Raw genomic sequence first — 23766 nt, 5'->3', positions numbered from 1 at the left:
TATTACGGTGCTCCTAATGTATTCATTTTATTTATTGTAAATGTACAAAAAAGGGATGGTATAAGCTTGGCAAGCTTGATATTTGGAGTAACGGATTACGTTTCAGCTAACTTACTGAACACACAGTGCTCAATTAAAAGGTTCCGAGTTTAGCTTAGGTCTGCTTTGAACAGAAAGCAAAAGTTTATAGTACATGCAAGTGCAAACTTCCTTAATTTCTGTCTCTGGCAGAACTGTAGCTGGAAGGAAAGGTTTTTTACTAGCCATGAAGAACCATCAAAATTCAGGGAATGAGAGCTATCTGGGTCACTAAGTTCTAAACACAAAGCAAAGTTTTACTTTCTTTTGGTGCCTTTGGAAGACAGTGGACATCCTTACATACAGTTGAAGATGATCTGAGTTGAAAACTTTTCTATCACAGTTTGTTACAGGGGGCAAAACCTCAGTTCCTGGTTTTTAGCTTCCAAGGCTAGCAAGGAATAATTTAGAGCATTTCATCTGCAAACTGTTATGAACCGGAATAGAATCTTAGTGCTTTTATTATCATTCAGGTTTTCAGGACAGAACCAAACCTCACTAGTGGTATCTCAGTAACTGTTGAAAGAGGGAGAGGAGGCCAAGTTATGTTAAATTACTGGATTACATTCCCATGATTTGTTATTTTTTTCCCCACTAAGTTTTCTTCCTTGTCTTCTTCAGTATGGCATTTTTCCCCATTTGATTACTGCCGTTGTTAATTTTTTTTTCCTTATTTATATATCAGCCCCGATCAGTCTTCAGAAGTATTGTCTGGCTATGCTCAGCAGTGTATGCTGGGGAGAAAACTGCAGATTCATGCTGTTACATATGATTGCAGCCATCCTGCTTCTCTTGTAAGTAGTTGTGGTTCCTTCAGAGTCCTGTCATTTGTTGCCTATTCACCTGCAATATTTTCTCTCATAAACTTCTGGGGAAGCTAACTTACTCATTAAAGAGTTCTTCATCTAGAGCTGTATTTTCTTCAGAGCAGATTTGCACACCTGAAAAAAATTGTTTGGAGCATTCATCTTAGTTCATACCAAAGCCAGAAGTGGCAACCAAGTAATGTTGACAGGCTTGGCAGCCGAAGGGGAGCAGTTATTTCCAGATAATCGTCCTGCGTGTTTAGAGATGACTTTGGGGCTAAGAGCTCTTTTGCAGGTGAAAGCAGAAAAATAGAGGACTTCAGGAAGGCAATATTGCAGTAGGTACAAGTGGGTAGAGAGAGAGATCATAGGAGAAAGGCAGGGACTTGAGAGCGAGATCATATGAGTAGGGCAATCTCTGGAGTAGGAATATTTTTGTATGGAATAGCATCAGTGCAAGACCTAGTAGCCTTGCTCAAATTACAGTGTTCATCATGAACAATGTTTTGTATGTTAGTGATTGCCTGAAGGAAGAGAACAGAAGGATAAGCAGTTACTTTTGATTAGCTTCTGCATAGAAACTTGGGTTTAGGTGTTGATTGCTTGTTTAAGCTTATCCCTAAGACATGTAATGACTTGGTGGCAGGGAGGACACGGTTGAAATCGTGGTTTGACGAGAAGATCGTACGCGGTAAGAGTATTGCAGTTGTGGGGAAAAGGATTGCAGTGGTACATGGTAGGAGAGAAGGAGATGGGAGAGTTGAAAATGGCAGCAAAGTATTTAAGAGGTAATTGTGGGCAGGGAAAGGATAGCCTGATGTTTATAGTTGCAGGCTTCAGCGATATGCCTGTGATCTGAGTAGCACAAGCCTGCTTTCAAAGGAAGAGAAAGTGACTGGCACTTTAACACAAGGTGAATGAACTTGACCCTTATCACCTCTTGTAAATGTCTTTACTGAGTTAGTTTTTCAGCCCTATTAAAGTAAGACTGATAAGAAAACAAAGGGAATATAATTACTTCGCTTTCTGACCGCATGTACCTCAAAGTTTCTTCCTCTGTCTCTAACTGAGAATTGAATACCAATAACCCATGTTATCAAAAGACACCAAATCAAAGTTAATATTTTTCTTCCTATTTATCCGTGTAGGCACTTCTAAAGAACCTTGCAGAAGCTGTAAGAGGCCGTTATCACTGCTATTCTTCAAAGGGAGAGGTAGGTGACAGCTAGAGAGGCAATGTGTTTTTCTCTCTTTTTGATGATTCTTCATATTTAGAAGGTAGTTATCATCTGAGTAGAAGTTTGTAGCAAGACCTGGCACTGAAAGCCTCTGTCATACAAGTGCTGAGGATGTGGTCAATAAATCTGTGATTAATTCTTTCTGCAACTGATAACGCTTTCCTAAAAGCTCAGTAAATTTTGCAGATATTTTTTACTGCCTTAAAGCTGATGAATAAGATGAAAGCAGTGGCTTATTGTAGACTGATTCAGAATAATCAAACAGTATGTTGTTTATAAAATAATTAGTAACTTCTATGCAGTGTATTAGATATATTTACACCCAATTCTGCTATGCCAGTCAGCTTTCTATAGATGTATGCACATCAAAGAAAGCTGTGTTTGGTTGGTATTTGAATGATAGTTAACTTATCTTTCCTCATTTGTTTTCATATGTACAGAATTTTGATAGCAGTGATGTTCATCTGCTACTTCAGGAATCCCAGAAGGCTAAGAACCTGCTCAAGAGCATCAAACAGACTTTTCAAAGGAGAATAGGTGGCTCACTTATTAGTAGAATAGCAGAGGTATGTATCTTTTTATTTTCAGGTGTACTTTGAAGTATCAGCGGTAGAAGTTTTTAGTGTTCACAGTATGAAAAAAAAAAGTATGATTAATCGAGTAAATAAGTGAATTTTGAATATTTTCTATTGGCCATCTATTGCAAGAATAAATTAAGTCCAATACCAGTAAAGGAGACATTTTGCTAGACATCTCCAAAATGCAGCAAGTTTTATAGACCAACTAAAATGCAATGAAAGGAACATTTTGCCATGATCGTAATGGAAATCTAAGGGAATGGCTAGCCTAACTGTATGCATGATCATTTAATGAAGTTCTAAGAGTCCTCTAAGGAAAAAGATATTTACTCCTACCCGATTAAGGTAGACATTTAAATGAGTTGAAAAATCATAAGGGCTTGTCTAAATCCATTACTATTTTTGAAGTTAGGAAGCTACAGCTTGTCAGTTGCACGTCGGTCTCTATGTTGGTTATATCTTATTGACACCATTTGTTCTGTAACAATTGTCTTGGTGATGTTTCTATTTTTATGCCTTATTTGACCAACATACCAGAGGTATTTCCCTTGTTTGTCTTTTCTCCAATAGAGTAACTTTTAAGTGCTCTTGGTGACATATCGATGAGGAAGAAAAAGAATCTCCTGTGATTTTTCTTTTATCTGTGGCATGTTTGGATAATTTCTAGTTCTGTTTTGATCTGATAGAGAGATTATTTACTCATGTCTTTCTTTCACATTGTGCATATAGTCTTAAGTGGAAATATGCATCTCTCTCTTGCCTTATTATCATCTCCCTACTTGCTAGGGGCATGAGAGTTTAGAAAGTAGCTGGATTCACCTATGGTTGCTAAGCTTTAATGCTAAAAATTTGGCAGCACTGTTTTACAAGTCTGTGAGGAATTTTTTTCTTGCTAAAAGAATCTGTTCTCTGTCACAGCTACAGTAGGCACTTGTGTGAGGTGGACAAGTCTGATGTGATAGAGGGACTGAAAGCTCTCATTGGGTATCCTTGCATATCTGGTCGTCTGACCAAAGACATTCCAGCCAGGAGGCAAACTAGTCATTTGGGAATAATATTTCTAATTCTATTTCCCCACATCCTCCCTGTTCCGTGTATATATAATTCTTTCGTCTCTCTTCCACCCTCATAACTCTACTCACGTAGAGTATGTATGGAGCAGCAATCACCCTGAAATGACTTAGAAGGTCCTGTATCCCCAAATAAAACCATGCCATTTCAGAAACTTACTAGTCAAACCCTCTGTAAGAAAAAACATCTCCACAAACTTCTGTCCATTCATAAAACAAAGGTCTCTAACCCCTTTTTGAAACAAAGGAATTCTAGTGCCCCATAGGAGTTTTCGTCGACTTTTTTCCATTGGTGCGAATGAAGGTAGAATGTGGCTCATTTGACTCAGTGCAGGTAGAAAATGGAGCAGGCAAGATTTGATCTGTGTGTAACAAAGATCTTTTTCCTACTTACTTTTCTTAGAGAAATGATTGGCTGTTTTCATGCCAGTATGTATAACTCTGTTGTTTTGATTTCCCTGTGGGTTTTCACATTGTGGCAAATGCAGTAATGTTAATAGAACATTGTTCCCCAAATCCCCTTTTTAGGAGGACCAATGAGATAGCTATTTTCAAAGTATTTTGCTTGTTAAAATCCCAGCACATTGGTGAACATAAGTTAAACTAATATTCCATGCCGGATATTTTTGATTGAGGGTAAAAAATAAAAGTGTGCTAAAACTTGCAAGAGTTTTTCTTAAAACCTATTTTAGGTTTCCACAGAATTTACAAATACAGCACCTTCCAGCTTCTTACCAAAGCCTCCAAAGCACGAAGGACCGTTAGTTGTTCAAACACCATGTGTCCTGGCCAAAACCTCAACAGACTGGTTAAAGACAAACGGATTGAAAGGTAGCACAGAGAAAAAAACTTAACAGGTATGAAACATGAATTAAAGACACAGCGCGTGTTTTATTTCATTTCTTTGTTCCTTGCTGTAGCTAAAAAGTTAAACCTGTATCAAGTTTTGGCTCCCAATGCCTTCTCTCCTGTGGAAGAATTTGTACCTATTCTTAAAAAAACAGTATCATCAACTCTACATGAGGTAAGTGATAAGGACCTTTTTTTTTCCTTTCTATTGATACATTTTTCCAATTAAAATTGGTACTTTATAAGATGGTGAAATTCTATGGGCCTTAAGTAAAATTTGAGTCATAGATTCAAGTCAGATACTTATGCCATTCTTAAGAATGATTCAGGAAGGAATTCCATATTAGTCTAGCCTATACAGGCTTCTGTAAACATGTAACTGTATTATTTATCCTTCTAGAAAGCGATGATGCAGTTTGAATGGTACAATGGAACTGTGAAAAATATCCACATTGACCTACCAGTATTATACAACTATCAGGTGAGTTGTCGATAGTGATGTGGCCTTGTCAGGGCCAGATTACCACCTAATTACTCCACATTTTGTGGTCCAAAAGCATGCTACCTTATAGCTTTTTTTCTAGTTTGGTGTTCTTTTCTAGCTTAATTTGCCCTTATATGTATTATGCGTGTATATATATATATCTATATGCTTGCAAAGGTCATATTCTATATAGTTTGGGCAAAGTGCCCAAATTGATACTGTGTCAAAGAATGATACATGTTTGAAAATGTTGTGTTTATTTTAAATGATGTGTTTTGTTATGAACACTGCCTAAAATTGCTATTGAAATGGTAATCTTGCAAAAACTGTATTTTGAAACTTTTTTTTTTTTCTTTTTCAATGTGGTTGACCACTATTTTGGGACATGTTAGCAAGGGAAATCTGAAGAGACTGTAGACCCCTTGTTACTTTTTTATCGTTGTATATTGTTTTCATGGACCGTTCTCTCCGGCCTTTACTGAGAATGAAATGCTACTGTCAAAATGAATGAAAGTTGTGAATTTTTCCAAAATTATGCTGTCATGTTACTTCTGGAGTAAGCGTTTGGCAATAAAAGACTTACTTGAACTTTTTAACTTAAATTTTCTATATTTTATCCACAGAAAATGCTCGCTAAAATGGTAAGAATCTACGAGAAACGAATTGACTGGCTATCTGTTGCTAGCAGAAGAATATGGGGAAGTGTTTGTGAAAGGAGGTATTGCACTTCAATAGTCCTTTTTTCATGTATTGATGGTAGTTCTTATTTACCAGCCTTTGCTTCATGGCTAAGTCGGCACCAAGTAATGCAGGACAGAAAATAGTTGGACGTAGCGACAACAGTTGCAGATATGAGCAGTGTAAGAAATACACTTTTGAAAACAGATATTCGGCTTTTTTTAATAATCTAATGGATTTACTGAATCCAGTAATCATCAGTTACACAAAACTGCAATTTCTGTGAGACAGAATGAGAGTCTTAAATTTGAGTTACCCAGCAAGCAAGCCACGCTTTTCAGACGTATTTTGGATATTCAAGTACAGAGAAGGAAGAGGACCTGGTTAGGGTTCAACAGCTATTATATTATGGCACTACATGTGCCAGTACCCTGATTGTTGCATAGCTTAAGAAATATAGAGTTTTCCGTTGTTGTTACTATTTTTTTTAAATCTCACCTTACGTTTTGCAGATTTTTTAAAAAAATTTGATTCAGTGTTTCTATATTTGGATACATATCTAGATACTTTCTTTGGTGAGTTACGGTGCAGTGAAGACAAGAGTATGTAATTAAATAAGATATTCTTTTGACAAATAACATCTCTTATATAGGGTGGTTATACTTGTTGATATATCAGTGACAAACTCCAAGTACATCGTCCATATCCAACATTTTTTGCGGCTTTTGCTTGAGGAACAAATGTCAAATAAGGATTACTTCAATATTATAGCGTAAGCAACTATTTAAGATGCTTTTAAAATAATTGTAACACATTGCAATGAAAGAAGTGTGCTGAGACATTGTATTTATTAATGGGCGTATTTTAGATTTTTTAATTGTATTTGACATTTTATGATGAAGAGCAGCACTGATTTAACTTTTGTGGGTAGGTGTATGGATCAGGTGTGCAGAGACAAGATTAGTAATTAAAAATCACTGTTTTGGGTGAGGCTAACTGAAACTGATTGCATCATACCTGCAACAAATTCTCTTCCTGCTGTATTGTTCGTAATAGTATCAGTTCACATGTCAGAAATTTTTACTGGAAGAGGGTTCTGGAGGTGTCTCAGGTGCCATGACAGAACCCCTTTATATTTTACAGTCATTTCAATACTTTTAAAAATATATAATAGCACTAGAATTTTGTACTCAACACTGGTAGTCAGAAACGTGTGGCGCAGCAGCTGGGCAGGTTCCTGAGTGGCAGGTAAAAGCAAGAGACAGCAGCTCATGCAGTTCAAACCTCGTGGGAGAGCAGAGCTGTTCACTTTACAAGAGAGATACAGGCAGCATCTGAGGGTCAGGGTTGTTTTTTCACAATTCTTCTGCTGAGCTTTTACCAGCTCACTTAGTGTCCTATTCAGGAAAATGTAGCAATACCTTGAAAATCTGACAACCCCTGAGTGATGATGAATAAATGTGAATAATTAAATTGTTTGAAATAGAAAATAGCATCAGGTAACTTTACATCTGTAATACTCCAAATAAGATTTTTATTTTTCAGTTAATTTACTCGGTGTTGTGTTGGGTTTTTTTTTGTTGTTCTAAAGTGTAGTCTGAAAATTAATTGCTGTTATCTTTCCATAAAAGATTTGGGAGTGATGTTTTGCCTTGGCAGCTGGAACTGGTTCCTTCCCAACCAGAAAACTTGCAAAATGCTTGGAGGTAGGATCAAGTAACTTTGCCATACATCTGAATTAAGTGATTGTAGGTACCATGAAACAGGTTTAAACAGCTTGTCAACAATTTACAAAATTGATGAATTTATCATATTACAAAAATAGTTTGACATTAACGGTTCTGTACCGATTGTTTGTGATGTTTTTTTGTGAAAACAGCACTATGAAGTTTAATATGTCCTAGTGACTTTGTGTTTCATATGTATACAGAATATATATGTGCAGACATAGAAGTGTCTGTGTAAGAAATAAACAGGTTACATGAATTGAAAACTGCTTCAAATTCAGCTGGTATGGGAAAGCTAAACTATGGTTTTTCCCTACATGCAATGGAAACAAATGTTTGTGGAGTCACACCCTCGGTTTTATTATACCTCTGTGGTTTCATTTTTATTCCTGTAAATTTACTATATCACAATTTTTCTATGTAAAATTAAGAGAGAATTCTTTCATCTCTATGCTCTGAGTCTTATCTTAAGAACTGGTTTGCCATGGCGGCAGTACAGTAACCAGAACAAATAATTTGGGTCATTATATAATCTGGTTTTGCCTTCAATTGTCAAAAAATTTTAGACTCCAGTGCAGTGTTATTTAAGACTTCTAGTTCTCTTCATTACTTTAAGCAGAAACAAAGCTTTTGTTGCTTCATTCTTTGAACTGCAAACATCTTTTAGGTGGGTGTTGAGCTTGCAGTGCAAAGGGAGTAGAAACGTCATGAGTGCTCTCAGGAGAGCTGTGGAAGTAGACTTCAAAGACAAAGATGTACACAAATCACAGGGACTTTACCTGCTGACTACTGGAATACCTGATCAGGAAATAGTAAGTATCATCACAGGGTTTGCAACTGTTCTGTAGGTTCCTATCAGAATTAATCTTTTTTTTTTTTTTTTTTTTTTTTTGACTAGTCACCTTAGCTTGTTGGCAGAATGCTGCTTCTTTACATATCTAAGCCAGCACAACTTTCAGGATCTCAAACTTCCATTTCTGCAATCTCAATTCATGTGTTGGAGGTAGCAGTTAATAATGTGTGAATCACAGAAAATTCAAGAGGTGTTTTTTAGGATTCCTTTCTCATCTGCCCATCATTTCACTGCGAATTTCTGAGTTTGAACACACCAACTCTGATTTTTTTCATATCATTTCCTTATAACTCATGGGAACAAAGCCACAAATAATTTTATGGTGGAACTCTGTAGTACACTATGTAGAGATAGCTCCTGTTTTTAATAACAAGAATCCATTGCTTGCATGTATGTGCATGTGCTCTGTGGCTGTTCAGACATGTGAACAGTCTGGGATTTCTAAACATGCAGTAATCCAACTGGAAGAACCATGTGTGCACGGTATGGTGTCTCTTGCTTTTGTTACCAAACTTCTGGAAATTCTGGGCAAAAATCATTAAAACCCTATGTGGATAGCAAGAAAATTATGGATATGTGCAAAAAGGCAAACGAATAGTTCCATCCCTAGTTCTTTGCTTCAATGCGTGGCTACCTTTAAGTCCTTGACTTCGCGTCTTTGATTCCCATAGCTGCCCCATCTCACGTCATGGCTGCAGCAGTGCTGTTGCCATTGCCATTAGTACTCGTGACAGTTTTTGTATATGTGCATGATTTGAAGAGGTGCTCAACTATGCAGGGTATGTTCCCATGCTGAATTGCTGAGATCAGGGATGTTTGTACATCGGTTCAGGAACTGGTGGAGTAGATGGAAGCTTGTCTAAGGCAGAGAGTCGCTATTGATTTTTCTTCTGTTTTTCTTCTCTGTCTTGCAGCACACAGTCAGTGCTTATGTGGCTCAGGTTTGCAGAGGTTTTGATTTGCAACTTCATGTCTGTCTGTTTAGTGTAATGGAGGCTGTTGACACCAGTGGGATTATTCCAGCCCGCTATGCCAACCCAACGGAAACTGCCATTGCTTTTAAAGAAATAGTACGGGCAGGCAATGGGAGATTTCATTGGTTTGGAGAAGCAGGTATGTGAAAAGGAAAGTCAGCACATACTTCTCTTTCATTAATTAAATAATATTTATTGTTGTTTTTTCCCCCAAAACCGAGTAGTTTACTTTTTAGAATGTGATAATACAATACTAGCATTGATATAAAAACAGAGGTCCTAGTTTGATTAAGGCTTTTGGTTGTATTGCAGAACATTATAATGCAGCCTTAATGCAGGAATTTGATCTTTTTTTTCCTATTTGAATTCACTGTTTTCTGCTAGATATTTTAAAGACGCACCTTTAAAATATAGTTACTAATGTGGTACATACAAACTGCCTGGCATACAGGAAACAAAGGATTTTTGATTCTTTTCATTGATATTTGACGTGCTCTACAAATTGTTGTACACTTTAAAAAATATGTATTTTGTACACTTAAACATTCCACTCTGATTAGCATATATTTGATTATCAGGTATTTTTGAAAGTGATGATATCACTGTCATTGTGTCTGAAATGGAAAAAGCAAACAGCTACTCCCAAAAGGTATGAATTATCTATATCTTTTAAAGTTATGTTTTTCTTCAGAAAAAAATTCAACAGCATTTGTTTAGCTTGCAATGCAAAAGATTGGACAAAATGAAAATCATTGTAAGATGGGCAGGAATGCTCTAGAATGTGAGAATAGTCACCATAGAGTAAATGTGGCCTAGGTAGCAGTTGTACAATAGCACTGCAGTGATTGGTGCTGCAGTGGCCATGATTCCTTAAGAAATACAAGGAATTTACAACTGAAGGGATTCTCCTTTTTGTTGCCAATCCTCCGATGAATTAATAATCATTTATTATATATTAAAAAGAAATATATTTAAAAGTTATACATACTATATAGCAAATATATAACATTATATTCCTATAAGTCACGGTGGAGGGAGAGGTTGTCATTTTCGAAACAGATTTGTTCAATTCTAAACCAATTGTTTTTTGAAGTGTACTAAGGATGTAGAACTAGACTGTCTCTCTCCATATTACAGCACATGACTTTTTCCAAAGGTAATCAATCTAACAAAGCAACTGCAGCAATATAGCCAGCCTGGCAGTATGGTTGTTGCTTCTTACAGTGTCATTAAGAAGATGTATGCAGCAAGGTATATGTCCAGAAGTCCAAGCACCTTGTTGCAAGCAAGTCTGAGTCACAAAAGTATTTTTAAAAAGAAGAGTTGGTGGATATTCAATGGGATCTTAAAATATTTTGTTATCATTTAATGTTTGCATATACTTGGTTCATCATCTTCCAGTTTGTTCTGGTCTTGGTTTGCGTACTGTTGCCTTTTCTTTTGGAATGTTTGCTCAGAACAAGAAGGATTTCCTGCTATGTGTTTGAACAAGCCCAGCACAAGGGGGTTTTTATTCACTTAGATGCTAAGCATTACCAGATTAATAAATTTGGTGTGAATTTTATTTATTTTTGAAGTAATAAATGTCTTTGAAATGTCACTTACTTAAATTTCACGTATATGAATTACTAAATGATGTGAACTTCCATTTCAGTGTGCATTCCTAGTGGAATCCTTGAAGCAACGTTCAGTAAATCAGTCTGTTAATGCATTTACACCAGAAGGAGACTCAAACGTGCTCAGGAAGAACGAGAAAAGAAGGCCACACAAGTTGCCATCTCCTAAACCCACAGCTCTGAGTCTGGCTAGAATGGTTTGAAGTGGTCCCATTTTTAAGATATCGTGTGTTTCAATTTGAGATTCTACCCAGCTATCAGATGTGAGATGCTCTTTGTGAGAGAAGTGCTCAGGCTGAAAATTTGAAGGAAGTAAAACAGCACTGTGATAGTACTCTGAATTTACGTTTTAATTTGCAGGAATTAGAGAATGATAAAGGGTAGTTTCAGTTTTGAATAATTTAGTTATGATCCAACTGAAATACTACTAAAATTTTTAATTTTGTTTAATTATATGTGTTTATAGAATATTAAAGAGAACCATGGTGCAGAGAGAAGTGCTTCCGTAAGAGCACTGGCATGGCGTCCCACTAGTGCCAAAGCAGAAATTCCACCAGGTCTGTATGGATGAGGGGCTTTTTGTCTTGAGTCTCTTTGGGTTTTGTATTAAATTAGAGATTTCAATTAAGTTTGTAGAAACACTTGCAATTTTAGTCTTTAATCAGACTGATAGGAAGGATTGTGGTTGTTTTGAAATTACTTCAGGATGAGTTTTAGCTGTAATGCATCGAGCTTTCTTTTAGGTTGTGAGGGGCAGGAACACTGCACAGCTGTAAAATTATTTCTAGGTCATAGGATTGAACACCATCCTATATCAGGAAATGTCGAGTGTGTGTGGTGGAAAGTAGAGCCCCACTTTGTCTCACTCCTGAAGCCATAAACAGAACCTCACTTGTCTTGGTTTTCAATTTAAACTCCATTTTTTTTCAAAGTCTCAACAATTCAGAGATTTATTATGTTATTAGTTCAATATATGCTTTTCTGCTAATACTGTTAGATCTCATTGTAAATAATATGCCATTTCACTTTATTTATGATCCAGTAATGAAGGAAAATTACAACACAAGTGTCAGGTTACCTCAAGTGCTGACTCTTGCAACCGCTCCCGGTATATGGAACAGCACTTAAAGCGATTTCAGTCACTGTTGATCCCTTGAAGTCCTATTCCTTTCTCCTCCATTTTTGTAATTTTCTTGTGTTTTTTCTTTGCATCTTTGCGAACACCTGCAGTTTAAAAAAATGTTTATGTTAAATTTGAGTCTCGAAGTCTCCTGATTGATTGAAGTTAGATTGTTGATATGTAGCAGTGTTTACAAATCTAGATTCGTATTTGCATATGCGGTGCTTTGTACAATGTTAATTGGCTTTTCAAAAAAATATTATGCTTATTCTAAACCCCTAATCTTTTTAAATTATGCCCTATGGCATTCTTCCTGATGGTAATTTATAAATTTGCAAAGGTTTTGGTTCCAATTTTATGAAAGTAGCGTAAGTAGTTCTATAATATGGATTTTTCTTAAATAGTGTCTAAGAAAGTTAAGTATTTAGAACTATGTCAATAGGAAACTATGAACTGAAGATCAAGGTTGCATGTGAGAGTTTTATCTAGCTGAAGTAAGTCATCATCTTTTTTATTTGTAGCACAAACAACAAAAGAATGGCCTCAGACTGAGAATAAAAGAAAGCATAAACCCAGGCAGGAGCCAGAGTCTTCCATGTCAGTATTTTATACTGATAAAGGAAGAAACGTGGGTATGTGTTATCAGGATATGATGGGTGAAGCCTTTTGCTTATCAGTGTTTATGTTATAAAACTGGTAGGATGTTACATCAGTGATAATCAATCAGCTTTAAATAGTGAGTGAAAGTGAATTTCACTTATCAAATAGTGGTGGGGTTTTTTGGTTTGGTGTTTGTTTTTTGGGAGGTCTAGAGGGGGTTGGCTCTTTCTGTTTTGTTTTTGTGGCGGGGGGGTAGGTTTTTGGTGGTTTTGTTTTTGTAAAGTCCTTTGGGATGTTTTGATCAAAGGTGCTCTAATGAAAAATGCTGTTGTCACTGATGTTTACAGAAGATTTGGTTTGGAATGTTTTTAAGGTGACAATTTTTAAAAATAAGGGAGTTTTAAGTACTTTCTGTAGAAACTATTTTCTTTCAAATGTGGAATTGTTTATGAAATGCTAGTCTGTGGATTTTAAGATTTTTTGTTTCTGTGGTTTTTTGTTGCTGTTTGGTTTTGGTTTTTTTTAATCACCAGTCAGATGTGATTTATAAGGGCTATCATTTAAACCTAGGAGTCCCAATACTACTTTGTTAATTTTCTTAACTAGGTACAGTATACCGAAAGTATCCAAAGATAATGTGCATCAGAAAGTCTGTTCCCTCTGTTATGTTGCCAAAAAAAGAGGAAATGTGTTCAAGCAAAGAGGTATTTTGCTCATTACTTATAAATTCTCATTTTAGAATTATCCTTCTGAATTAACGTGGACATGTTAAATCTGTACAATGTATTATTTCTTAAACTGTTCTAATATTTACTAACAGCCAAGTGCTCCGTTTGTTTGTCTTACAAGTGGCTGACCAAGTACAGCATTAAAAAACTTAAACTAGAACTGCCCAGATTGTTTGGTCCAGGCTGTACTCACCAAAAGAAAACTGTGGATTCTCTGCACAAGAAAGTATCAGCGAAATACTGTCGTATCTTCCCAAGTGTAGAAATCAATGTAAGTTTTTGCTGATGTCATCTACCTACATCGTTGAAAGGGTATTTGTTTAAGACAATACATGTTGATCAGTGTTTGTGGCTTGGTAGTGTGATGTTCCCTCCATTATTCCTTGTTCTTTCTAAGTCACTCTTGTATTACAAAGCCAGAGAAGGTCATTTATTCGCTACAAAAAATACTTAGTATGTTTGAAGCGCAAACTACATAGGATCTTTGGAACGTATGGCATCTCCTCTGCTCATAGAGTGTGAAAAACAATTTTAAAATTTTAAGTAAAGCTTTTAAAAATCATGTGACTCGAAACTGGGAAAATGTTGGATCTTGATTATTTCTGTTTGTGTAATGCCTGGAGACAACCATGGAAAGTTAAGTCCAGGATATTATTGCTGTATTATCTCTATAAAACTGTCAGAAATAATGCAACAGATGCACCTCTGCAATCAAATTATATAAATATACTGCCCAGTGCAACTGGCTGTGATGAGAACTAGGCTTTCCTGATTCGGGTGAACCAGTTATTTAGTAGCAAGAGAGTGACAAAAATTTTCTAACACTATTTTGTGGAGGTAAAGACAAAAAACTTAATCTCCCTGATTTCTAATGTAGACATTCCGTATATAGCAGCTGAGCTCAAATCTCCTGAAGCAAGATGCTCTTATACAAACTGAATTTTTCCAGGGGGTTGTGAAACATCTGCAGTTTCAATCTAAAGAACTGGAAATCTACACTGAACAGCTGGAGAAAGTGTTGCAGCGATATATACAAAGAATGCAGTGGCTTCTGTCAGGTATTGGTGTGCATCTGGTTTTCTATAAAGCACAACTTAAACATACATAAAATCTTCTTGTCGACTATTTCTAATAGAATAAATCTGAACATAATCAGTATATAAAGGTCATTCATTTTGCATTTCATTAAAATTTTAAAAAGTATTTTTATGTCAATAAAGTAGAATACAAGAGAATTCATCATCTCTGTAGCTGATGAACATCTAGCTTGCTGTGAAAGAAATAGGGCTGTGATGTTTTTCTTTTTTGTATGTTGTATACATTATTACAAGGTTCCTGGTGTCAAAAGCTTCATATCAACAAAATATATACGGTAACATATACAAACAAAATTAGCTTTTCTGTTTCTTGTGCTAAAAACGTGCCCTATTTAGGAGTTCAGCGTCACTGCTGGTGAAAAGTATTTTGATCCTTCTGTTGCTCATGAAGATCTTTGTTGGGAAACAGTTTAATTTTTTGCTGGATGGTAAAGTAGGAGCTACAAATTGCTTAATGCAGGTTGCTACAATTGGCTAGTAATTAATGCTTGATAGTACTAGATTGGAAATGGCAGAAGCCGTTTCTATTATTAACCTTTGAACTACCTAGTTTCCACACGGATTAGAATTTCTTATGTAGAAACATGCCCAGAAAAACCACTAAAGACTGAAGATTTTACAGAATGCTCGATAAAGTCATATATTCAATAAAATAAGCCTATGTAATGACACTTAGTTTTAATGTTCCGGCCCAGGAAGTCGAAGATTGTTTGGTACCATCTTAGAAGCAAATGTCTGTGTTCTGATTGATACATCTGGTTCCATGGACCCGTATTTGCCACATATCACAAAAGAACTTACCTCCCTTATCTGGGAACAGCTGAGAAAAAATGAAGTCAGGTATGATGAACTACTGATTTGGTTTAGTTTTGTGTTTGGTTTGTTGAGGTTTTTTTACTTATTTCAAAACTGGCTTATCTGAGGTGACTGATAGTATTGGTTAGGGTTAAATGTTATGGGCCATCTTTCTCATTAGGTTTAACCTGCTGAGATTTGCAGAAAATACAGAGAGTTGGAAGGATTGTCTTGTAGAGGCGACTGATGAAACATGTCATGATGCTGTGCAGTGGGCATCCAGATTCCACGCTCATGGTAATACATGCATCCTTATGGCTTTACAGGTTAGTAAACTGTACCACATTTTGGAGAAGACATTGTGCCTTTTGGTGCTAAAACACTTCCATCTGGCATACGACATTTATCTATACAAAACACTGAACAGATCTGTAATCAAGCCACTGTTCCTGTCCCCAGGGTTCATAGATACTAGAATTCATTGCTTATGCTGAGTTTAAGAAAAATGTGAAACATTAATGGTTGCATTAATATTTGTGTTCAAAGAATACTGGAGAGAGAAAATGTCCAGTTGCTCAAAGTGATGCTTATGTACAACTATGGCTGATTACATTTGCTCTGAGCCAAACAGGGCTTTTAAAGAAGCAATTCTTGAACTTCAGTAAGAGGTGAAGAACCTTTTCTCATATAAAAATTCTCTGTTTAGAAATTAACTAGTAATAATAATTTAACACAGAGACTGAAAGAACTTGCAATATCATGAGAATAAAAAAATAAACGTTGTCTTAAATTAATGATGCTTGTTCTAGACACCCTTGCAGAATCTTCTTATAAATGTTACGGAATTCATGGTGAACTGAGTCCAGTAGAACTATAAGGCATGTCTGTGTTACAAACATGTCACAGAGTCAATTACTGTAGCCAGTTTTTATAATATAAAAAGGCCAAGCCCTTGTGAGCCTGATTTGCAGACATTAAGCATCTTTAATTCTCACAAAATCTGATGTAAAAATCTTCTGGCAGCAGTTCTCCAAAACCAGTTAATTTGCTTATTTCAATGAGTCAGTTTTTATTGATGCCCTGCTTACGAATATATTGCTTTATGCTACAGATAATCTACTTGTTTATTTTTCAAATGTATATCCTTTAGCTCTTTCATACTTAGTGAAAAGGAAAAGACAGTACTAACTTGATTAATGATGTGGTAAATATAAAGCTATCTTAAATCATTGGAATAGTGTTTTCATTCTGAAATATAACTTCTTGTATAAATGTACTAATTATTTAAGCTTATTTTCTGCTTTTCAGAAAGCGCTTGGTTTCCAAGGTATAGAGGCACTTTACGTGTTGACTGATGGAAAACCAGACACCAGTTGCAGTCTGATTTTGAAAGAAATTGAAGGATTGAGAAAGAAACAAGCTACTAAAATCCACACCATTTCTTTTAGCTGTACAGACAGGTATATGATACTTTGTAAGAACAACAAAAAAATATTTGAAATTACTAGTTTATTTATTGTCAAAAGGCTGTGTTACCAAAATGTGCCACGTGCCCAGGTCACTGAACACCAGAATTGAGCCAGACGTTGATGTGTGCCCACGTGCACTGGGAGGGCTGTTCTGGCACAGGGAATTAATTGCCTGTGGGCCTACGTTTCCTGCAGCTCATGTTCTTGAGAAACTTGTCTTCACACCCAGAGAAGCGATCTCATCACTAGTCTGCAGCACTGAGCTGGTTCCCGTAGTCCTGTCTCTAGTCACATACACAGCCCTACAGAGGCATAAGAAGTTAATACACTGACCCGGACTGGAATCAGCACTAGGAAAGTGCTAATGCGCGCCATGGTGGGATGTGGGATAAAGATATATCTTTGGATATCTCAGGCGTCTTTGTGTTGTCCAGTATTGGAGATCATGGGACAATATCCAAAAGTATGTGCTCCTCCAGATTCTCTCTCATGGCAGTGGCTGTGTGACGCAGGGCACAGGTGGCCAAACAGGCCAGCAGTTCTTCAGATGACAGCAATGAGAAAATAGGGCACAACGAGGGTTGAACTATTCATTAGAGCTTCAGGGTGTTTGCAGAGCTGCGGGTGGTTCAGGAGTCATCTGTGGGCATGTCTGCTAGGTGTACGCTGGAGAATGTTGTGGTCATATAACCACACTAATACCTGATAAAATGTTGAGAGCATATGTATAATAGACTGGAGTTTCTAGACTAGGCTCCTGCTAAATAAATACAGTTTGCACACAGCAGAGCTGCTGTGAGAGCCAAACCTACACATAGCAGACAAAAATAATTGGAGGATTTGCTTCAAAATTCCATTACTGCTCCAAAGCTACTGCTGTGGTAGCTCATAGACCTCAGAGCTAACCCTCGAAATATGACACTTCAGATGTCATTTTACAAGCCATCAAGAGAAGTGGTAGACTTCTTAGTAGATAGAATTATTGGTCCTAAGTTGAAAAAGCCAACTTTAAGTATTATTTATGATAAGTCTTTATTTATGAATATTTTTGAGTTAATTTATTTGCATATAATTTGGGTAAGTGGTCAGTAGGCAATAACTATGTTAAGGCAATCTGATAAGGGAGAAAGATGTCACTTCTGACTACGAGTTACTCTGAAAAAAAATCTGCTGCTTCCTTTCAAAGAAATCTCCTAGTTACTTGTGGAGATTTAGTGTCCAATTCTAGAATGGAATCAATCCTTGCAGCTTACTTGAAATTAATGGATGCCTGACTATTTTTGACTTTGCAATGCTAGCGCTTGGGAGACAGGACTCTCAAACGATGTAGAAATGGCAGTACAAGTGTGTGATTTGGCATACTTGCAACAAGAATATAGTAACAACTGTACCAGTTATCCCAATGGTTCTTGTTGGACAATGGCAATTAATAGATGCTTAGGCAAGAGAATAAAATATGAGACATGCACAAAATGTTCTTTCCCTTTATGAAGTTTCTCAGCTTGTGGTTTTCTTCGCCTGTGTAAAATATTACTGCCCTTTACCTGCCAGCGTGGCTTCTGGGCTTCTTGGTTTAGTTGCTTCTTTTGGTTTTATTGCTATACTGAACCTCTTGTCCAAAAATAGCCTGGGTTTGGAGGTTATGACAGCTAAGCAGTGTTACATTCTTCATTATCATTTCTGATTGTCAGTTGCTAACGGAAGTTTATAATCACGTTCTCCAGACTGTTCGTTTTGATGTAATATTTTTGAGGAATTCCTTGAAATTCTTTTTCTGTTGTCGTTGCTTTCAGAGAAATAATTTTCATAAGTAACTTACTACTTTGTTGTTAACAGAGGAGCTAATGAATTTCTGAAGAAGCTTGCTTCCCAAACAGGAGGGCGCTACCATTGCGGGTTTGGAGATGTGGATGGACAATTAGCAGCACACAGAATGTTGACAGAGGGGCTTGATGATGAAGATGTATGTTAAATAGTTCAGTTTTGTTGTGTTTGGTTTTGTTTTATTTCAACTTAGTTGTTCATCAGTAGTCAAACTACATTTAAAGAAGAAAAGTCATGAGAAAAATTAATATAGGGCTCCTTAGATACTTCACATTGAAAATGAAAGGAGATCAGTATCTGGCTTTGCCTCTCTGCTAGCTGCCTTGGCCAGGTGGCCCAACCCAAGAAAGAAGTATATAATGCAATATCGTTTTTGGAAGAGAAGCAAAAAAAATCTTGTATGTGGACACTGTGGTTTTTAAGCTAACTTTAGCTTCTACTATGCCTTCTTATCCTTACCTTCTTGTATTTCATGTGTGTAAATGTAAAATCCTTATACAGTGTCAAGCACATTAATGCTCCAGTAGGAGACCTCAGGGATTGCCCAGCAGAAAAATATGGTAATGAACAGAACCATATTCAATCCAGAGCTGCTCTGCTCTTCCCTTGTAAGACCAAGACCTCTGCAAGTAGGTACGAATAGGGAGATTTAGAGCTTAGTCTCAGTTAATTAAGTTGATACAAATTGTAAATAATAAATAGGTGCAAGTTAAAGTAGAATATATTAATTCTGTTTTCAGGATCCAGTTTTCCCTTACTTTGAAGGAGATGATTTAAAGAAACTTACTCAAGAAGTGACAAAAGCTAGAGCTTTCTTAAAGCAGGCAAAATCTTTGAGGTGAGTATTTATGAAGAATCTTCAATAATTGTTTTTTTATTTCATGGAAGGAAGAAAATAATATTTGATCTCCAGTGTCTGCTATTTAAAAAATAATTGCTGTTTCTTTTCTTGTACCAGCTGCTTCAGAGGGATTTAGTTTTAGAGTCTTACACAATTAGTTGCCATCGTGGTAAAGGATCTGAGCAACTTCTAACAATGTGTTGTAAACTTCAGGGCTGTTGTTTTCTCTCAGTTTTCCCTCCATTTCTCATCTTAGAGTGAAATTACATTAAGTTGTTCTTCTCCTTGCTGAGTTTTGTCGTCTGCCAAATCAATTAATTTCTCTTTGTGTATATTATTAAAAGAGAAAATTGACTCTTGTGATGCAATGGTCTCTTTAGTACCTCTTCCTTTAGTATGACTTCTTACTCAGAAATGCAAATAACTTTTATTTTCCAAAACCTGTATGGGCTCCTTCTATCCTACTTCATCCTAACTTCTCTAACTGCATCGTCATCCATTCTCTATCTGCTAGAATTGTGTTGTCTGCATGGTATAATGTGAGATCTTTCCTCTGTTACCAAACAATCCCATTTACTTTTCAAGTTGCCATCAATCTCCCTTTCTTTTTGCCTCTAAAGATCTGTAAAGTTTCTACTAGCCTTTTTCTGGGAAGATTCCCTAAGCCTTCCTCTTCACTCTTCTTATATTTCCTGATTTACTGAAGAATCTGACAAAATCATTCTCTCAATCTCAGTCTTTTTCTGCTTTCCTAAATAATTTGACTCTTTTTCTTTTCCCTATTAAGTCATGGGCCCACCAGAATTTGCTGTGCATCTTCCACTCTTCTTTAATTTTCAGCCTCCTTTTCGCTTCATAGAATAAGAATTTTTTGCCAACACTCTTCAAGTTTGTCTCCCTTCCTTCATCTTCTCTTCAGCATCCTCCCTCAGCATGAAGTTTCTTTTTCCTTTTTCTCTTAGCAGTTATATGACAGATAACCACACAACGTGACACCAGGCAAAGGTGTCCCAGCGAACTCCAGGTGAGCTGAATGAGTTGCTGGCAGCAGCAGAGCCTGTGGCACCGCGTGCTGTCTGTGCCTCAGGGACTGACCTGGCTGAGGCGGCACACGTTCTCTGCTGCTGCTGGGGTCATCCAGAGCTCACTTTGGACCTGCCTAGAACTGGAGTGAAGGGCAGCTGAATTGTATTGATGTGTCTTCATTGTTACGCTTCCTAATTGCCAACCCAGAACCCGAAATTGCCATTTCAATAGTAACAGTAGGCAAAAGTACTCACAAAGAGCTTTAAAATGCATTATACCTCCTCGGTGGAAAGGTTTTCTGTCACACATGGCTAAACAGAGATACACAGCTACTCTCTGTCTCTGTTAAAAGCTGCTGTAATTTTTTTTGTTTTGGTTTTCTTTCCAACAGGTTATTACTGCAAAAATGGAATATAGACCAAAAGGACAAGTCTGGCTGTAAAAAAAGCGCTCAGGTAAATAGACACTACAAACAGATCAAAGTTTATATACAGTTCATGTATTTCAGAAGAAGAATAATACTTCATAAGTCTAATGTAAAATGTATTAATTTCCAGCAGTGACTTTTTTCAAAGTTGAAAACACTTGTAACGATTTTAGTTTTTAGCTGAGCTAGTCCGCAGTATAACCTAATATATACAAAGAGCAGTTCAAATAAACTATGTCTGGGATGACAGGAGCAAGGCAGATGTGCACTTGTAGTTATTAATGGTTCGGCTCTTTCTAAGAGCAAACAGCTAAGGACATTAGAGGGTTAGGACCAGATGTAATGGCTATAATAATAATTGCTACATGGGTTGCATGGTTTATCAGTTAAATGGGCAAGGCTGACTGAAGAAAGACCCCACTAATACTAAAGACAGCCTCAGCAAACACTGGACTATCATTAGAAAGTTGTAGGAGAGGCAGCTGGACAAACTCAACTTCTCACAGAGCCAACATGCTGCTTTTAAATTGGCAAAGTAAAAATTACAGTATTACAGGGTTAAACAAGACAGAAGCATGTGTCACAGAGCTGTTTGAGCGACAAAGCGGACATGCAGCCAGCTACAGAGAGTGTTGCACTAGAGAGCTTAGGACCGCCATGATATTCATTGAGGAACTGGGTAAAGCAGATACATAGTGAGACTGTTTCTTAAATTCTTGTTTCTATAGCTGTAGTTTGTATTTTGGTGTACAAACATTGCCCAGTCATTCAAAGAGAAGAAAAAGAAAAAAATTGCAGTCAGAGCTGCTCGTTTTGAATGTTTGCTTCATGGAGAATGGAACCTGGAGCCTGGTCAAGTATGTGCAGAATTCAGCACTTAAGGGCTGATCACTAAAAGAGAGATTCTTGGAGAGGAAACATACGTAACTGTCCTGTAGCAGCAAGAAGGTTGTCACAGGCGTGTGTAGGCAGAGGCTGGTGTTCCACAAGCATCTCTGTCTTTCAGCCTTCCAGGGTAAACTGTATTGCTTGTGGAGTGTATAGGAAGGAATTCCTGTTAATGTACTTCAGAAAGTACACAGCATTAAACACAAACATAGTTAAACACGTAAGTAAGGAAAATGGGAAGTTAATCAAGTTAATTTATATTATTTTTCCAAGACCATTTTGTCAAGGGTAATGGTAAGTCTGTGCAGCTTATATGTTTTGAATCGTATTTAAAAAAAACTATTCATGTGCTTGACTTGTAGGATTAAATTTTAGATTAAGAAAATGCACGGAAGAGGTTTGGAGTGGTACCACTAGTCTGCTTTTCAGAGTGTGCTGAAAGCTTCCAGCTTCAAGTGGAAGGAGGGAAGATGCAACAACAGGTCTCTCAACTGCTGGCAAGAGGAGAGGTTACAGATGATAAATGCTACTGACTTATTCCACTTGCAGACTTTGCAGGACTCAAAGTAAATCAAGCCCTGAACTCTCCAAACTTTATTGAAAAATATCCTCTACTTATGTTTATAGCTAATACAAATTTTAAAAGTGTAATGTATTTCTAATATAATTACTAGCCATACAGGATCACAATTTTTGTTTCTCTGCTACTGCAGCACACTAATAATTGCTTCAATCAGTTGGTGGTATGTCCAAGGTAAGATTTCTTTTTTGGCAGTGGTTTGAGACTTCTTTGCTGGTGCTCATTATCCCTAATCAACGGGACAGGTGGCTGTGGTACTAGAAAGAGAACTCTTTATGCCAGTTTTGTGTAGGAAGTCAAAGAAATAACCTTAGTGCAGAAAACAAAGCTTGGAATTAATGTTTTTGCTAAAAGAAGTTTGCTAATAATAATTTCGACTCTTTGCTTTGTATGTTGCTGGTAGAGAAGGATATAGAGTTGATGATTCAGAAATCATCAGACATGCAAACAAATAAGAAAATATAAGAAAATCCAGTTTAAGTTAACTGCAGTAATGAAGCATACATTTTTCCAGTTGATTATTTGAAATATACATTTTTTTAATGAGGAACTCTGCAAGGGAGTTCACTAGGATTTCGTGGATGTTTACTGTTATTCTTTCAGAGGGTTAGGAATTCATCGCAGGTGTTTAATATATGTAATATTTAATGAAAATGGACTCAGACTGCAAAATTCAGATACTTGATCTGAGTTTATTCAGGAGCCATTTGCATCTCCTGAGTGCCAACTGATGGGAATGATTGGATATACTTTCATATGGGAGATACTGATATCTTCTCTGTCCCTCCATCTGTTTTGTCTCCATAAAGACTTAAAAATAATTTCAATCATAAAAGTTTCTTTTTCATGTTGTGTGCTCTGCACCAGCTGACTCCCGCATTCCATGGCAGTGCCAGCCTGAGCCTGCTGTGAAATATTGCGGTTAAATTGGTGGTTTGTACTATGCATCACTTTCTGTGATTTTATTAGTATATGTGTTGGTATGTGTGTAACTGCTGACATGTTTTGATATGAAAATGTTAATTGTAAATTAAGAGGATTATTTGCATTTTTATTCAGCATATATAAATATTAGGTGATTATCACTGATAAAATGAGTGGATTTGTAGTCATGGAAATGTTAAAACAGTAAATCCAGGTAGAAAGGATGAAGTTCCTGTATTCGCAAAAAGAGATCCTTATTTATTCCTTGGAGGATTTAAGAAATGTCATGGTAGTGTAGCATAGATTCTGATATTTTTATGAAGGTACTTTAAAAGAAACTTAAGAAGAAATATACTTGTGCATGTATGTTAAATGATATCATAAACTTTTTGTGAAATAGGATAGTAATGCACATGTCAGATTTTGCAAACGTGGAAAAGCATCAGAATATTTCAGTGTCTTGTGTTAGATTGCAATATGTCACACTTTACAGCTT

The 23766-nt window shown here is 36.6% G+C and overlaps 1 protein-coding gene across 1 annotated transcript in view; it reads left to right on the top strand.

The window, feature by feature from the left end:
• The window catches only part of VWA3A (von Willebrand factor A domain containing 3A), a 28415-nt gene extending 5687 nt beyond the window's left edge, over positions 1-22728 (top strand). Inside the window, exons 9-33 of the mRNA XM_065644879.1 lie at positions 764-872; positions 2033-2098; positions 2563-2688; positions 4463-4601; positions 4691-4794; positions 5020-5100; positions 5727-5821; positions 6434-6553; positions 7413-7487; positions 8176-8320; positions 9276-9474; positions 9914-9984; positions 10990-11148; positions 11418-11508; positions 12593-12703; positions 13278-13375; positions 13521-13670; positions 14349-14457; positions 15192-15336; positions 15473-15617; positions 16600-16751; positions 18597-18723; positions 19325-19422; positions 20843-20906; positions 22129-22728. Of these exons, the coding sequence (XP_065500951.1) occupies positions 764-872; positions 2033-2098; positions 2563-2688; positions 4463-4601; positions 4691-4794; positions 5020-5100; positions 5727-5821; positions 6434-6553; positions 7413-7487; positions 8176-8320; positions 9276-9474; positions 9914-9984; positions 10990-11148; positions 11418-11508; positions 12593-12703; positions 13278-13375; positions 13521-13670; positions 14349-14457; positions 15192-15336; positions 15473-15617; positions 16600-16751; positions 18597-18723; positions 19325-19422; positions 20843-20906; positions 22129-22134 (2785 nt within the window). The 3' untranslated portion in view covers positions 22135-22728. The remainder of the gene's footprint in view (positions 1-763; positions 873-2032; positions 2099-2562; positions 2689-4462; positions 4602-4690; positions 4795-5019; positions 5101-5726; positions 5822-6433; positions 6554-7412; positions 7488-8175; positions 8321-9275; positions 9475-9913; positions 9985-10989; positions 11149-11417; positions 11509-12592; positions 12704-13277; positions 13376-13520; positions 13671-14348; positions 14458-15191; positions 15337-15472; positions 15618-16599; positions 16752-18596; positions 18724-19324; positions 19423-20842; positions 20907-22128) is intronic.
• Positions 22729-23766: the final 1038 nt, after the last annotated feature.

This window comes from Caloenas nicobarica, chromosome 14, assembly GCF_036013445.1.
Source record: "Caloenas nicobarica isolate bCalNic1 chromosome 14, bCalNic1.hap1, whole genome shotgun sequence".
NCBI lineage: Eukaryota > Metazoa > Chordata > Aves > Columbiformes > Columbidae > Caloenas > Caloenas nicobarica.
Note: the sequence above shows the minus strand (reverse complement) of the source record. Positions and strands in the feature narration are given on the sequence as shown.